Source organism: Dermochelys coriacea, chromosome 5 (assembly GCF_009764565.3).
Source record: "Dermochelys coriacea isolate rDerCor1 chromosome 5, rDerCor1.pri.v4, whole genome shotgun sequence".
Lineage (NCBI taxonomy): Eukaryota > Metazoa > Chordata > Testudines > Dermochelyidae > Dermochelys > Dermochelys coriacea.
In genome coordinates this window covers 86440332-86456205 of record NC_050072.1, presented here as the reverse complement: position 1 = coordinate 86456205, position 15874 = coordinate 86440332, and the positions used below count along the sequence as shown (strand labels likewise).

Genomic DNA, 15874 nt, shown 5'->3' with positions numbered 1-15874 from the left:
GACAATGCAAAAAGTTATCATAAATAAAGTACAAGTTCCTTCAATTAATATATGGACTTCACACACACACACACACACACACACAAATGATGTCATGTATCTTAAAAAATTATGTCATGGATTCTAAAAAAGCTTACTAAGAATAATTTTGTGAGTAACAGAACTATTTTTTGTCCTTCTAAAATAGACATAAATTTGTATAAGTATCTTACTATTTGAGAGAAAGCTATGTCTTGGTACTAATAAGTGAGATATCCACTTATTAAGAAGAAATCAAGATTTACTAAAATCCTAAAGAGGATCAAAATAAGCAAATAAACTGTCATGGGAAAAGAGGGAAGGTCTTCTTGTCGATCATAACTGGTTAAAAGATAGGAAACAAAGGGTAGGTATAAATGGTCAGTTTTCAGAATGGAGAGAGGTCAATAGCGGTGTCCCCCAGGGGTGTGTACTGGGACCAGTCCTATTCAACATATTCATAAATGATCTGGAAAAAGGGGTAAACAGTGAGGTGGCAAAATTTGCAGATGATACAAAACTACTCAAGATAGTTAATTCCAAAGCAGACTGCGAAGAGTTACAAACGGATCTCTCAAAACTGGGTGACTGGGCAACAAAATGGCAGATGAAATTCAATGCTGATAAATGCAAAGTAATGCACATCGGAAAACATAATCCCAACTATACATATAAAATGATGGGGGTCCAAATGAGCTTTTATCACTCAAGAAAGAGATCTTCTCTGAAAATATTCATTCAATGTGCAGCGGCAGTCAAAAAAGCTAACAGAATGTTGGGAATCATTAGGAAAGGGATAGCTAAAACAGAAAATACCATATTGCCTCTATATAAATCCATGGTATGCCGACATCTTGAATACTGTGTGCAGATCTGGTGGCCCAATTTCAAGAAAGATATATTGGACTTGGAAAAGGTACAGAAAAGGGCAACAAAATGATTAGGGGTATGGAACAACTTCCATATGAGGACAGATTAATAAGACTGGGACTTTTCAGTCTGGAAAAGAGACGACTAAGGGGGGATATGATAGAGGTTTATAAAATCATGACTGGTGTGGAGAAAGTAAATAAGGAAGTGTTATTTACTCCTTCTCATAACACAAGAACTAGGGATCACCAAATGAAATTAATAGGCAGCAGGTTTAAAACAAACTAAAGGAAGTATTTCTTCACACAACGCACTGTCAACCTGTGGAACTCATTGCCAGGGGATGTTGTGAACGCCAAGACTATAAAAGGGTTCAAAAAAGAACTAAATAAGTTCATGGAGGATAGGTCCATCAGTGGCTATTAGCCAGGATGGGCCGGGATGCAAAACCATGCTCAAAATTGCTCTTTTTTTCCCATGGAATTTAGCTAATCTGTACAGTCCCTCCGCTATACATGGTAATTCATATAAAATTGTGTGCACTGGAGAAAGTGAGCACCTCTTGCAAGGTACTGAGTGACTAACTCTCACTGACTTCAATGGGAGAAGAGAGTGCAAAGCCCCTAAAAGGAATACAGCACACCTCACAGAACTGGGCACTGGATAATAAAGAGGTAGGTACAGCACATAGTTCAATGTCAACAGGACATGCCAGTAGCAGTTTTGTATGCTTAATAAATAATACTTTTCATGTCTGGTAATATGGTTCATGAATAATCAGGCATAAAGGATTTTATGCAGTAGAACCTTTTCATTTACTGGGGGAAAAGTTCGCATAAGAATTGTTGTGCAGTGATGTAGAATATTTTCACCATACATTTGAATACATTTTCCCCCATGTTGTCAGGCTGTTTACTCATTTATTCCACATCTGGCTGTGCTCTTAACTGCTGAAATTTAAATCCTGTCCTTCATTTCTTGTGTCAGAAGATGCAGACAGGGGAGAACAGACTGGTTAGGGAAGTCACTACATAGCACATGAGCAGAGGCATCAGGGACCAAAAAGGCTATCCAGTAAACCTCAAGAACTGCGGAGACCCTTTACCAACTGGTATATCTCGCAATTCTAATTACAACCTCAGGTCTTTATAATGAGTTAGTGATTTTAGATTTGTCCCCAATGAAAAGTTCTAACACCATCTCAAAACCAACACATATAATGATAATTCAGTACCACTTAAAAGAGCAAGGCCATGGAGTCAATTAATGGATGGAGAGTACATTTTGTCTCATGCCAAAAGGGCAATTCCTCTAAGTCAACACTAAGGTTTCATTTCTGGCATGTTAGAGATGAAGTACTGCTGAGAAAAAAATTTCAGCTCCCAGTTCTGAAAAATTTCTAATCTTCATTAGTGTGGATAAATACATGTCCAAAATAAATTTGGCATGAACACTTCAGAACCCGATTTTAATCTTTTTGTAAAAAGAAAAGGAGTATTTGTGGCACTTTAGAGACTAACAAATTTATTTGAGCATAAGCTTTCGTGAGCTACAGCTCATTTCATTGGATGCATCCGATAAAGTGAGCTGTAGCTCACGAAAGCTTATGCTCAAATAAATTTGTTAGTCTCTAAGGTGCCACAAGTACTCATTTTCTTTTTGCGAATACAGACTAACACGGCTGCTACTCTGAAACTAATCTTTTTGTATTTCCTATGCTTGTGTCCGTGAATTAAAATCACTATCACTATAGCTCAAAAATACACATGCAGTACAAAAAGTAATGGGTCACAATTTCACTAGCTGCCTCTATAACTGCACTCACAATTTTGCATGTGCAAACTTTTGTTTGTGCATTTTTTCACCCATTTTTGCATGGAAAAACTTAGTGTAGAGTTTGACATCCATATATTGGACAGCTATAGATCTACCTATTTTATTTTATGTAAGCAAATGCATTTTACATCATGCATCCAAGTTTTTCTGCACAAATATCACCTGTGGAAAACTGCACATGCAAAAAACTTGAATGTATCAAATTACTGATGCAATTTTCACGTCACTGAGTATCAATGAGTGTGAATGTAAATATATGCACTATGTAATACTGTATCAGCAGTGCGTTGTTTATTCTTCATGAATGCATACTTAAATAAGATGAACTACTTGCAACAATTGTCAGAGTATTTTGTTGCCCACCAACCATCTCTGACAAGATACATTTTCTTACAAGCACTGTGCAGATTAGTTCTAGCAGCTTGTCACGCATCAGAAATCCTTTAATACGAACATGCAAAAGCTTCTGCAACCAAAACATTTTGCTACAATCGAAGATCCTAATGACATATGTTAAACCACAAATAGTGTACAGTTTATCTAGATTTATTTAGTATTAGTATTGCCGTAGTACTGGGAAGCCCTATTCATGGACCTGGACCCTATTGTGCTAGGCAATATACAAAGACAAAAAGTTGATATTTGCTCTAATGTAAACTTGTTATTCTGAACATCATCAGACAATACAGTGGCAAAAATACCTGAGTCCTATCTGTGCTACAATCTCTCACACTTTTACTTTCAATGTAGCTTCAAAGGTCACCATTAATTTTGGATCCTGAAAGTGCCAGCATAGATGCAGCTCAAATATAGATATGTAAATCCAGCCTGTACTCATACTTCAGATGGTTTGCAAAATTCTTGTCAGTTTTCTTCATTTGGCAAAAACAAAAATTGTTAGAGAGCACACCTTTTTAATGTGTTACGCATGTAGGGCAGTCAAAAATTTTAGTGCCACATCACAACAACTTGGCTGTATACCTTCGGCCAAATTCACTGCTCTAGTGTAAGGTGTTGAAACCCTATTCAATTCAATGGCATTAAACCAGCTTACGCTGGGGTCATGGTTGGATAAAAATCAATGTTTTTAAAAAAAAAAATTTTAAATGGATTTTTTTTATAAAATGCTTTTTGAGGAAAAAAAATCTATCTAAAGATAGTTTTAATTAAGATACATTATAGCTCAAAGATATCTCATTATGGAATAGGGATTATAAATTCTAATTCTATAGTATGAGACAATATATTCACCTAATGTTTAAGAAAAGTTTTGTAAACGAGTTCCAATAGTTCATGGATTAGGGACCCAATCTTATGGGGCTCCAAAGGCTTCTGTATAGATTATTTAGGTTAATCTTCTATCTATCGAATGGGACTCAGTGCTCAGTCTAGAAGATACCATCACAGATGCTTAGTTTTACAGTTCTCCAGAGATAATATGCTTGTTAACAGCAAACATGTTTTAAATAAATAAATAATATATAGATGTGAGAAATAATGGACCTCAACTCTACTGTCCCTCTGCAAATTTGTGTACACAGAGTCAATTCCTTACCTCTCTCTAAAAGTGCAAAGTTTCAAAAAGCAGATTGTTGGGGGCGGAATAGATCTGGTCTGGAGATAAATGTGAGAAGGGAGGGACAGGCAATAGAAACAAAAGTGAAACTGTTTGAGCAGCATATTCAGAAATTTTGAGGTCTTTCTGAGTGTAGCCTTCATTGATTTGTGATCTACATACCATTCTCTCACTAGAAGGGAAAACCTATAATGGCAGCAGGCTGTAAAAGAGACCCAGTTTGGGAATAGTTTAATGAAGTTCCTCTACCTGTGGGTAAGACAGGCATGCATGCAAAATGCAAACAGTGCAACAAAGAAATGCAAGGCCTGATTGTCCGAATGAAATAACATTATGAAAAGTGTTCCTTCTCAGGAGGAAGCTGTGTTGAAGATAGTGAAAGGAACATGTCTGAACATGCAGGATCTTCAGGTTGGAAACTTTTTTATTTCATACCTTTTTCTTAAGGACTGCCCGTCTTCCCTCTGACCTATTCTTGAATTCTCATGTTTGAGCAAAAAATATAGTTGTTATGCTATGTTACTATCATTTTAGATGCAGTTCTGGTAAAAAAATAAATAGTTGAAATAGGCAGATCTTCCTTTTACAATTTCACCTTTAAAGTAGTACTGAGTGTCAGTGAATGCAGTGAGTAATACTAAATGAGCAGTATGGTAATAATAATTAAATAACTGCATTGACTTATTTTGTTTAGAAGAATCCATCCTCAACATACAGAATTCTAAAGACTATCCACCTTCAAGATCACCATCATTTTCTATAGTTTCAGAGTTATCTGCCACATCATGTATGTCACATAGCCACAGTATATCACCTGTAGCAAAAAGAAAAAAAATCTCTATCATCCCGAAACAACCATAGATAAGTTTGTGATAAGAACCAGCGGATTACAAAAAGAGGTAATTGATGAAAAAATTGCCTGCTTTGTTTATGCAACAAACTCTCCTTTCCATATGATTGAGAACCCACACTTCATTAACATGGTTCAGTCATTAAGACCAGGATACAGTCCACCCAACAGAGCAGATGTCGCAGGCAAATTGCTGGATAAAGTGTATGAAAGAGAAATTGAGCAGTGTGCAAAAGATCTAGAGGGTGAAATTGTAACCTGACTTTTGATGGGTGGAGCAATGTCCATCATGATCCTGTTTTATGTGCTTGTGTGACAACAGAAGAAGGAAATGTCTTCCTTACAGAAACAATTGGTACATCAGGAAATGCACACCCAGCAGAATACTTACAAGAAGTAGTAGTAAAAGCTATAACAAACTGTGAAAAAAATTTTAAATGTCTCAAATGTTCCAGATTATGAACAAACAGGAAAATGAAGGTGAAGATGACTAAGTTAGCGGCAGAAGCCAATATTTTAAGTTTCTCATGTTGACCTGGCTGACATAGTCAATTTAATTTTTGTTTTTTTAAATATTTTATTTAACTATTTTAGTTAAAAACAATTCTAATGAAAACAAACCTGATTTTAAAAAACTTGAATGTTTAACTACATTCAAAAATTCATATGCTTTTTTTGTTAAAATATTATATTTGCTGTTGAAGAAAAAAATCCAGAATACATAACATTGTTGTTTTAGTTAAATAAAACAATTTAAATGTCTGTCTGACATTTAATGTTCTCCTCCTAATACAGCATGGCAAGAAAATCCTCCAAATATTAATGATTAACCTGTTGAATTGGAGATAGTTCACCTCCCAATGACTTCATAAATATCTGCTTCAATTACCTTTCATAAATGAAATAACCAAACAATCATTCATTTTCTGAGATAGCTGTAAAACTAATCTGAAAAGTTTTCAAAATACATCACTTTAAAAATGTTTAGTGTGTACCTTCTAAAAATGAAACCTACATCCATCTCTGAGTTGTGAAGAATATGTCTTAAGGTTATAACAACCACCAAGAATGCACTTTTATGTAGAAATCCATAACTAAATTGAGTCTTCCTGACTAGTGATTTAAATCATGATTTAAATCAAATCCACCCTGGCTGGGGTGAACTTGCCTTTTTGTCTTTTTTGATGTGTTAGAACCAGTCACCAGTTCTTACACCAACATCAGTCTGATATGCTAACAATCAAGGGCTCTCAATACACATAAGCGCACGCGTGCGCGCGCACACACACACAGATGTGCAAATAAAACTGATCTTAACATGAATTAAATAAATTAAAATAAATAACATTTAGGAGAAGTTATCTATCCTGGGCCTAAATCTAATTCAGATTTCAGTCAAACACTATAAGTATTTAGCTTTTCCTTCTCTGCCATGAGAATATCTTTGGGCCTGATTCTCATTTACAATAAAACCACTTTTCTCTGTTCTGGCAGTATAAAAAAAACTTAGAGAGCACTGTGAATTAAGTGTCAGAAGACTGGGTTCTGCTACTCAACACAACATCAAGCTGTCACTGTTTTAACTACATTGTACAGTGCTTGCAACACAACTCTTCATTTAATAACTTTTTTTTAGAAGGAGACTCACAGAAATGCAGTTTAATTGTTTGATCTTTTCTCCTGACTGCTGCTTCGATTTTAGATAGTATTAAGTTAAAATGGCTGATGTCTTATTTTACTATAAAACATGGCATCTGCCCTCAGTATGAATCATTCAGGTTTCTGAGAAGGTGAAGAGAAAAGGATCTATTCAAAATGCTTGGACTAGAATACCTGTGCTGCTTAAAAGGTTCCTGTGCAAGTCAACAAAAAGAGTTCTGCTTTTTACAATTACCTTATTGTGGTGATATGGTGTCAGAGATAGTGAAGATGTTAAACTTTACAAACAATAAAGGCATTTCTTGGAATATAATTCGGTACTAACAAATAAAAGGGTAATAAAAGCAGATCAGCATCGAGATACATGCAGCATGCATACTATACAGTGTCTGGCATTTAGAAGTCCTTCAGAGAACAGATAGGATTTATTTTCTTTTTTGTTCTTGTTTTTCTTACTTCCTGGATTTGTATAATTTAATGTATTTACTAGATTTGATTTAAAATAAAAAAAAAAACAAAAAATCCTAACTTCTGTGCAAATATAAATATGATGATGTCAAGGGGAAGAGATTTTTAACGATTTTCTTATCTCTTACATTATCATCTTTAGATCTGCTCCTTGTCTTTGTCTGTCCTTTATCTTAATGTATCTTGTTTGCTGCCAGGTAGCGATCTTTAAATCTTTACACTGATTTCATTATATACATTTCAGTACTGGCTGGGATTCTTAAAGCAGGCTGATGAAGTTAGGCACCTAACTCCCATTGACTTTCAGTGGGATTGGGGGGCCTAATTCCTTTAGGCCCCTTTTAAAGCAAACTTTCCAAATAGTTAGTCAAATATTAAGCCATAGCAAAATGATATGTGCCATGTGGTTATGCTGGGACAGATCAGATCTTCAATTGCACAGAATGAATGGAATCTACACTAGATCTGGCTGGAATAGGTGGAGGTCAGAGCAGTGCCAACTTACTCTCCTTCAGACCTCTGAAATTCATTCCCGGTAGCATCATGCAGTTGATTCTCCATGGACAGGGTCGGCTGTGTCAGTTTTGAAAAAAGGTAAGAGTTGGTAAAATATCTGCACTGTGTGATAACATCTTCTGGCAAACCTGCAGCATTTCCACTGGAAATGTCAGAAGGATTTAAAACTGACATTTTCAGCATTAGCTTCCACTCTATGCCTTAAAATGGAATGAGAATAAGGTATAGGTAGTCTGCCAATCTAAGTGGGCTCCTCAATGTTGCCAGGGGACAAGGGCATGGGTCCTTCAGTAGTACTGAGGAAAGGAAGGGACTCTGCATGAAAGCCCCAAGGTCCATATCCCTAAAGATCTTGGTTCATCCATATAAGTGGAGGGCTGTGCCTCTTAATTTTTAGCAACAGATATTTAAATAACATGCACAGAATTACTCTTGTGATTATGATGTTATCTGAATGTAGTAAAAGTAATCAAAAGTCTAATTTCCAAAGGGGGGGGAAGGGCAGCTGAGTGCAGATTTGCCACCTAAACTAGTTAGTTAATTTGGGTAGTTTATATTGTAAATAATCAGCAGGATTTTGTACTGACCTTTCTTTAAACATATATAATTGAGACCTCACTAAACAAATAAATATTAACACCATCTGTAAAAAGAATCATAAATATGAAGAAACACACAAACTTCTACAGCATTTTGTGAATCTAGAGAAAATCAAAAGTTCTCACTGGATGCCTGATCCTGCACTAATGAAGTCTATGCATGCTTTGCTTTTGACCTAAATGGCTGCTAGTAAAGGTCCCTAGTGTGTAATAATATCTGATTGATGGAATAAAAACAACATTACCATTATGAGCTATCATCTATGATTTCTGCCCATAGGGTCTGATCCTAACTCAGTGGTCATCTTTCCATTGACTTAAATAATCTTCATATCAGGTCCATAGACACTAGATCAGAACCAATAAACTCAATGGGAATTTGGACTGAGCAAGAAACACAGGGTTTACTTAACTGTAAACAGTCTTGCCATTCAAGCAAAAGTGAAGGCTATAGACTGACCACAAAAGGGTTGTAGAAGATTAGAAAAATTAATCTCTGAGATCAAAGTAGTTCTTTTTTAATTCTGCCTTATCCCCTACCCAAGTTTTTTAATTCAGAAAACAAACCGAGTTGCCACCCTTCTGATGTTTTTCATAAATCTCCAGCAACTGGAGTCGTGTGATAAAGTTTTTCTTTAAATGAAAGCTGAGATTCTCATGTAAGTTTCTAGTTCTCATGGTTGCCGAGAAAAAACTTGAAAACATGAACCCTAAAGACTCAAAAACTAGAAGACAAAAAGCACCCAAAATATATTTTAATGTCATGATTTTAAAGTCAAACTCACGATTTTTTTTGAGTCCTGACTCACGATTTTTCAAAGCTTAGGGGGTGGCAATAGTGGAATTTAAATATAAGGAATTCACCTTCATCCCTTTTATTATCATAAGGGCACATTTAAAACTTGGCCTGTAAACATGCACAAAACCCCCACATTTGGATTTGCAAATTGGATATTTGGGAATTGTGTACCTAATTACTTGAATTACATGTACAAATACCTATTGAATACACAAAAACAAATTTGGCTTGTAATAATTTAGAGGCTGCCACTGAAAACTGGATCTATAGTTAACATGCTTAGTACTAGTTATTCTGTAGTTAGTACAGGTGCATCGTGATGGACGTAAGGAGCAATAAAAAGCTGACCAAAAACCCACCCCACCGTACTTTATAAGTACTGTTATAAAGGAGGGAAACAAATTTATCATCAGCCAAGTACAGCAGGCTGCAACAAACAAAAGCAAACCAAAAAGTCATGTTTTAATTTTACTACTCTACAAATAAAACTAAGGGCTAGATTGTAACTTTGATTATATGCCCCAACAAGGCAGTAAGGGAGAGTAAGAATACCTCTTCCTTTGCTGCGTGAGCTTCCTAATAGGCAAAGACTCACCAGAAGCTGTTATAACCTGCTGCTGGTGTAGGCCAGTAGCAAATTATTGCCCACTATAGCAAAGGGAAGAAGGGAGGGAAGTGTAGCCCTTAAGTACAATGCCTCCCATGGAAATGCAATGGGTGGTGCAGTTTACACGTCAATCCCTTTTCAGAGCTGTGCTTAAAGCTATGATTTAATCCCAAAAGATGGAAATAATTCCCTAAATTCAACAACTGCCTGCAGAATGCTGTTAAAATGTCATATAACCTGCCTGTGGTCTGACATGGATGCTCCACTAACATCTAAATGGAGAATGATATATAAGCATTACCCCTCCTCTAAACATATACACATAGCTTTAATTTTACGTATGAGAGTAGTCACGTTGATTTCACTGGGACCCACTCCTATAAGTAAAGTTAAGCATGTGTGTAATAGTGTGTGTAGGATTGGGACCTAAATTTGGTTACACTCTCAAATTGCTACACAAAAAAGTATCCACCAGTTTCCTTATCAGATTTAAAAATCTTCTCCCACTCAAGACTGCAGTGTGAGTGTGATGACCAAATTTATTAGATATCCTTACCAATTAGGTATTGCACGTATGTATTTTTGCAATATGATTGTAATGTACTTTACAATGTTTTATCATTCAAATTTTTGTTTGTGGTGTTATGCTCCTTATATCTGGAATTCTTGTTCCTTGATCTGAAAGACTGATCATATATTTGTTTTTTTTAAAGACCTGGTTTATGTAGTGCTTTTTCTATGGTTTATCCACATTAACTGGCTTGTTGTTATGCCTAGTAAAGCACTTTTGGGTGCACTGCATGAAATGTTTTGAATATAAGAATGGATTATATTGCAATATAATAGCATTTTTTGTTTTGTTTTACTTTAAAACTGCTGAAGGCCACTATTTTAATCTCATCGGTACTTATTACAAGACTGAACCACAGGTTATCTAAAGGCTAATGTCTATTTACTTCCTATCATGATTGTTGACTGTGTTGTCAGTTAAATCTACAAATAAACAAAACACCGATGCCATTATCACAGTTAAGATAATCAGTAGACTTCTATCATTTGAAACAAATGAGTTTCATTGAAACACTTAACTGCTGTTAGTTGTTAGATTATGCAGTTTTAAACTGTTTTATTACATGGATTTATTTTTCTAACAACACAAACATTTATAATCACTCTATATTAAATGTAGGCTCTATAACAGAAACAACTGAGATCTTCAAGGACATCTATTACTACAAGCCATTTTCTCTTTCATTGTTTCCATTGTAATCCACAAGTTGTCAAATTGTTCACCAATGGTGTAAGTAGAATACCAGCACCCTTCAGTATTCTGTCTCCATACATGTCTGATGTCAAGCAAATGAACTAAAAAGTCAAATATATTTTGAACAACTATAATTTGTTACACAACCTTTTCACTGTGTTTGTGACAAAATTTTACCATAAAAAATCCATAATCCACATGAAATTCACAGGAAAAACAGATTATAGATAGCACCTGTAGTTTTAGGTCCAAAAAAATTCCACCGCAACAGAAGATTGTATCACAGCTCCTGTGCAATATATATCCTACCCACTTTTAAATATTGCATTTACGTTGTCCATCTCAAAATGGACAATGTGCTCAAGCTTAAAAAACAGAGAGCAATAAAGTCTGGCAAAAAAAAATGACCACTGTCATCACTGAGGAAAATATCTGCCCATTTTTCTTTTGCAAATTATATGCTGTTTATAATTGTGGACTTGAAAAAAAGGAAATTGAGGAAAGGGCATATATTTTATATTGTATATAATACACATGTACAGTTCAAGTCAACATAGAAATATTGCTCAGTCTACTTGGAGATGTTCCAACATGGTTTACATCAAACTGTCCACTGGTGACATTTTGCCCTCCTCCGTGAATAATTTCCACATTTCTGATGTGAGTTAATGAAAAATACTAAACCTATGCCAATACACACACACAATGATAAAAGCTTTACTGGTTAACAGCAAATCAAATTTTTGTTTCATTTAACAAATGACATATGGAATGCTCAGCAAGGCATATGGTACTAATTAAACACTGTACAAGTCCCCCAGACATTCAATATAGCCATGAGGTATCCAAAGACTGTTTCCCTTCAATGTACATTATCTATGTATTGATTTGATGTTTTGAATGCACAAAAGCCCGGGGAACTAACAGTGTTTAATGATGTGGGAACTGCACTTCTGTTCTTATCTATGTGAATACCGCAGTTGCAGAGGAAAAAATTCAGAGAGACTTAATGAACAGGCAAATTATTAACTAACTATGATGGGTTTTAATTTCATTCATACATTATCCTTTGTTTTTTATACCATTGTTAAACTTTGTTTTGACATTTACAATACATTTGTATCTATAAGTGAGTATTCCAGACAGCAAAAAGTTAAAGATCTCATCATCCTATTTTTAATATAAATGCTAAACATCATAATGTAATACATTCTGATTACCTGTAAAATCCAATTGAAATATAGGATGTTTAATGCTAAAGCTATTTTTTTAAAATATCTCAACAGAGTGGTTAAAGCATGTGATACTAGCTGCATAGAGAGAAATCTTGGCATAGTTCCAATATTAAATATTGGTTAGTTTTTTAGAGGTCACTTTTATTTTAAAAAAATCATTTCTTTCATCTCTTTTCAATCAAACTCAAACTTTTCAGGTTCTTTTAGCATGTTTGTGGTCAATCAATCAACATATTAGCTCAAGAAAATAAGTGCTGTATTTGTTCTGCTTCATAATTGTTACTTTTGATTGCACTTGTAACAGTGAATTCCAAAAGCCAGCAACTGCATGCTTCTGATGATGTCTTAAGCAGAAAAAAATGGAATAAGTTTCATGAGTGAAAGTGAGGACACTATATGACCTTTTGTTAACCAGAATATTGTAATACAAGAGAACAACAGAAGCCCGCTACTTTAAAATCCAACATCCAGGTGTCAATTTTACCAAGAGACTTCTAGCATAGTAACAGAAAAGCAGTGTGCATTCAAAAAGCTGATAGTAATTAATTTTCCTTTATGTCTCATGGTAAGTTTGAGACTGACAAAGAATGACAGTACTTTTAAAAAAGGGTTTTGAACTGTATCTCTTGTTAAATCTATCATCAATCAAAAGCCTACTTCTCAAAACTCCAATTGTTAAAAATGTGCTCTGTTTTTAACACTGTGTAGCTAACGTTACTCTAAATTCAATGTAGCTTTAACTCATTTAAAACATTGTGGATTAAACTTTATGCTGTAATTTTTTACACGCTGAAAAAATTGAGATAAAAATAGATCTACCTTCTGCTTAACACTGTTACATAGTAATTTAACTCTCAAGCATCAGAGCTGTTACATATGTAAGAATTTGTGATTTAAGAGGGAATTTTGAACAGTATAATTATTTTTATACCTACTATATGCTATATTTGAAAACATCAATTGGAATCTTCCACAACAGAGAAACTGCATGCACCCCCTTCTTACCAAAGGTACCATCCTTTTTACTGTACATTTTAAATGCTTTCAAAAATACAACAGTATTAGCCTGGACATCTATGGTTCACTGCTTTCGACATAAAGCATCAATGAACTGAAAAGAGAAATAATGTTTAAGGTAGCCAAATCCCTGTTATGTAAAACGAGTCTGCATTTTATCTGCACTACTGAGATAAACATTCTTATTTATGGAATGAGACAAAACGGTAATCTGTGGTTTTCTCACCATGAGACTGCAAATACAACTTCACTCTAAAATGCACTTTTCTTTGAAGTAATTTCTAGTTTGAAATATGGTGCATGATAAACAGGTCTCACGTAAAGGTGTTTCTCATTCCTCCTGTATTACAGATTGCACCAGACATATTGAAAATCTATGCATCGGAGACATACACAATATGGCAGATAAAATCAAAAATCTGAATTAAGAAAAATACCGAATGTAAGAAAAACAGCTTTTTATCTTGAGAAAAAAAATCTTCTACATAGCTGTAAAACATGCTAACTGATAGAGCCAACATACCTGTTTCCTCTTCTCTAATATAACAAATTAACACTGCTTTCTAATCCTGCCTTTCTACATTTACATTCCATGCATTCCACAGAAAAAAGAACATACAAATAGAGATCCTTTCAGCTTCACTAGTCTGTCATCAAAACCTGCAGAGAAATTTTCATTGAATAAAAAAAGAGAATGGAAGGAAAGCAGACCAACCTTCACAATGTACGTCACACCAGGTCCCAGGATCTTCTCATTCGAGTGCAGCCACCCTCGGGAGGGTTTATTGACAAAGCTGCTACTTTGATTCCAGTCTTCACCTCCCAGGTGCATTTCCTCTGACCGTGTTTTTTTTCCTGTACTCATCTTGCTCATGTCCTGCTGAGAACACGGAGTGGCAGAGACAAGGTTACATGTGTTGTCTGAAGTCCCTGCTGCTGAGCTAGAAACACTCGAGCTTCCCTGCAATTTGGAGACAGCAAGCTCCTTCACTGCAGAGGAGAGATTTTTGATACCCAAAAGGCTGCCTGTGTTGGAGAGTTTCAAGTGGGACACCTTATGGATGAGGGTACAAAAGGTGGTGGGTCCATCTTCTTGGTCTTTGCGGAGAACTTCAGGTGAGACCAGGTATGAAGGTGCTGTTGAGGTCGTAGCAACTGCTGAGACTTTGCTGTTCATGGACAAATTGTGAATAAGATCATCAACTGATGTCACGGAATCATTCCTGAAGCGGTTATACTTGGTACGCTGAAGCATGCCCTTCTATCTGGTTTCCTGCATATGTTCTGGCAAATCTGATGCCAATGCAGGAGATGCCTGTGCTAACATAGCAGGCAATTCATAATAATGAGGACAGAGAGTAAATTTTGGCTTAAAAAGAATAAAGAGTATAAGGAAGTGCAAAAAAATTTTAAAATAAATGTATGGTTCCACGTTAAGGTTGGGTGAAGTAATAGTTTTCTATGACAGAGATCCCAGTCCTGCTTAGAGCTGCCAAGTCGCTCACAGCAAAAGCATGACTCACACAAATGAGAAGGACCCTTTTCAACAAAAGGCTCAGTGAACACTGCAAATCACTTCCTTTAGCAAAAAAAAAAAAAAAAAAAAAAAAAAAAATCCACCCACTTACAGCACACTAGCACCAATCAATTCTCAAATTTCCTTTTCCTGTCTTCTCAAACAGATATTTTCTTCCAATCTTTAATTTTTCCCCTTTTTGTTACCAAAAACAAATAGCTCTAAATATCTGGACAAACTTTAAAAACGCCCACTCCACTCTATTCTTCTGTTAAAACATTCTTCCATATCACATATGTGTCAATCTATTAAAAAAAAAAGGGCACAGTTAGGTATCAGATATTATAACAATGCTTCAACATACATGAATCCTGTTTTGTTTGTGTATCTTGAAGGCTTTCAGAAAATCTTGACATACAACAGCATTCAAAAAATTGGGTGGACATACTATACTAAAGAATATACTCATTTTCTTTCACAAAAGCAGCCTAACAGCCTTAACAAATGCCTTTGTGCCAATGCCGTTTCTCACAAAATCTATTACATCACAGTTTTTGCAGAAACAAATCCTTCTGCCCTATATTATTCAAGAGCAAGCTTTTTCTGTTTTTTAATGCAGTTGCATGAAATACCTGTGTCTGAAGAAAAAAAAATTCTGATGTACGGCAGCAGGCTTACGAAATATGCCTTCGTTCACCACTGATCTTCACTCTAAAGCAAAAACTGTAAAATGGATCTTCAGTACAGTTGAATATTTGGCTTAGCTCTGAAAAATTAAGAAATACCAGAGAAATATTCAAAAGTCTTTATATCACCATACTGATGCCCTGCAGTAAAGAATATAAAATGCACTAGCTCCTGTGAAGCATAAATGCCAGTCAAAAACACCTAGGAGGAATAAGAAAACAGGTATAAATACTGAAATTTGAATCTCTTTTCCCTTTTATTGTAAAAATCCAAAATGTACAGTATTATGAAAATACAATGCAGATTATAAACCATATGGCTCTTTTTTGTCAGTTGGTCTGCTTTGCAAATTATGGA

At 35.3% G+C, this 15874-nt stretch overlaps 1 protein-coding gene across 2 annotated transcripts in view; it reads right to left on the bottom strand.

Moving 5' to 3' along the window:
* The window catches only part of SHC3 (SHC adaptor protein 3), a 98656-nt gene that overhangs the window by 69785 nt on the left and 12997 nt on the right, over positions 1-15874 (bottom strand). Inside the window, exons 3-4 of one of the 2 annotated variants that reach the window (XM_038403718.2) lie at positions 15463-15553; positions 14030-15135 (exon numbers count right to left, since the gene is read on the bottom strand). In XM_038403718.2, coding sequence (XP_038259646.1) covers positions 14030-14569 — 540 coding nt within the window. In that variant the 5' untranslated portion in view covers positions 14570-15135; positions 15463-15553. Of the gene's footprint in view, positions 1-14029; positions 15136-15462; positions 15597-15874 lie in introns of both variants that reach the window. The other variant, XM_043514752.1, reaches the window with a different exon arrangement.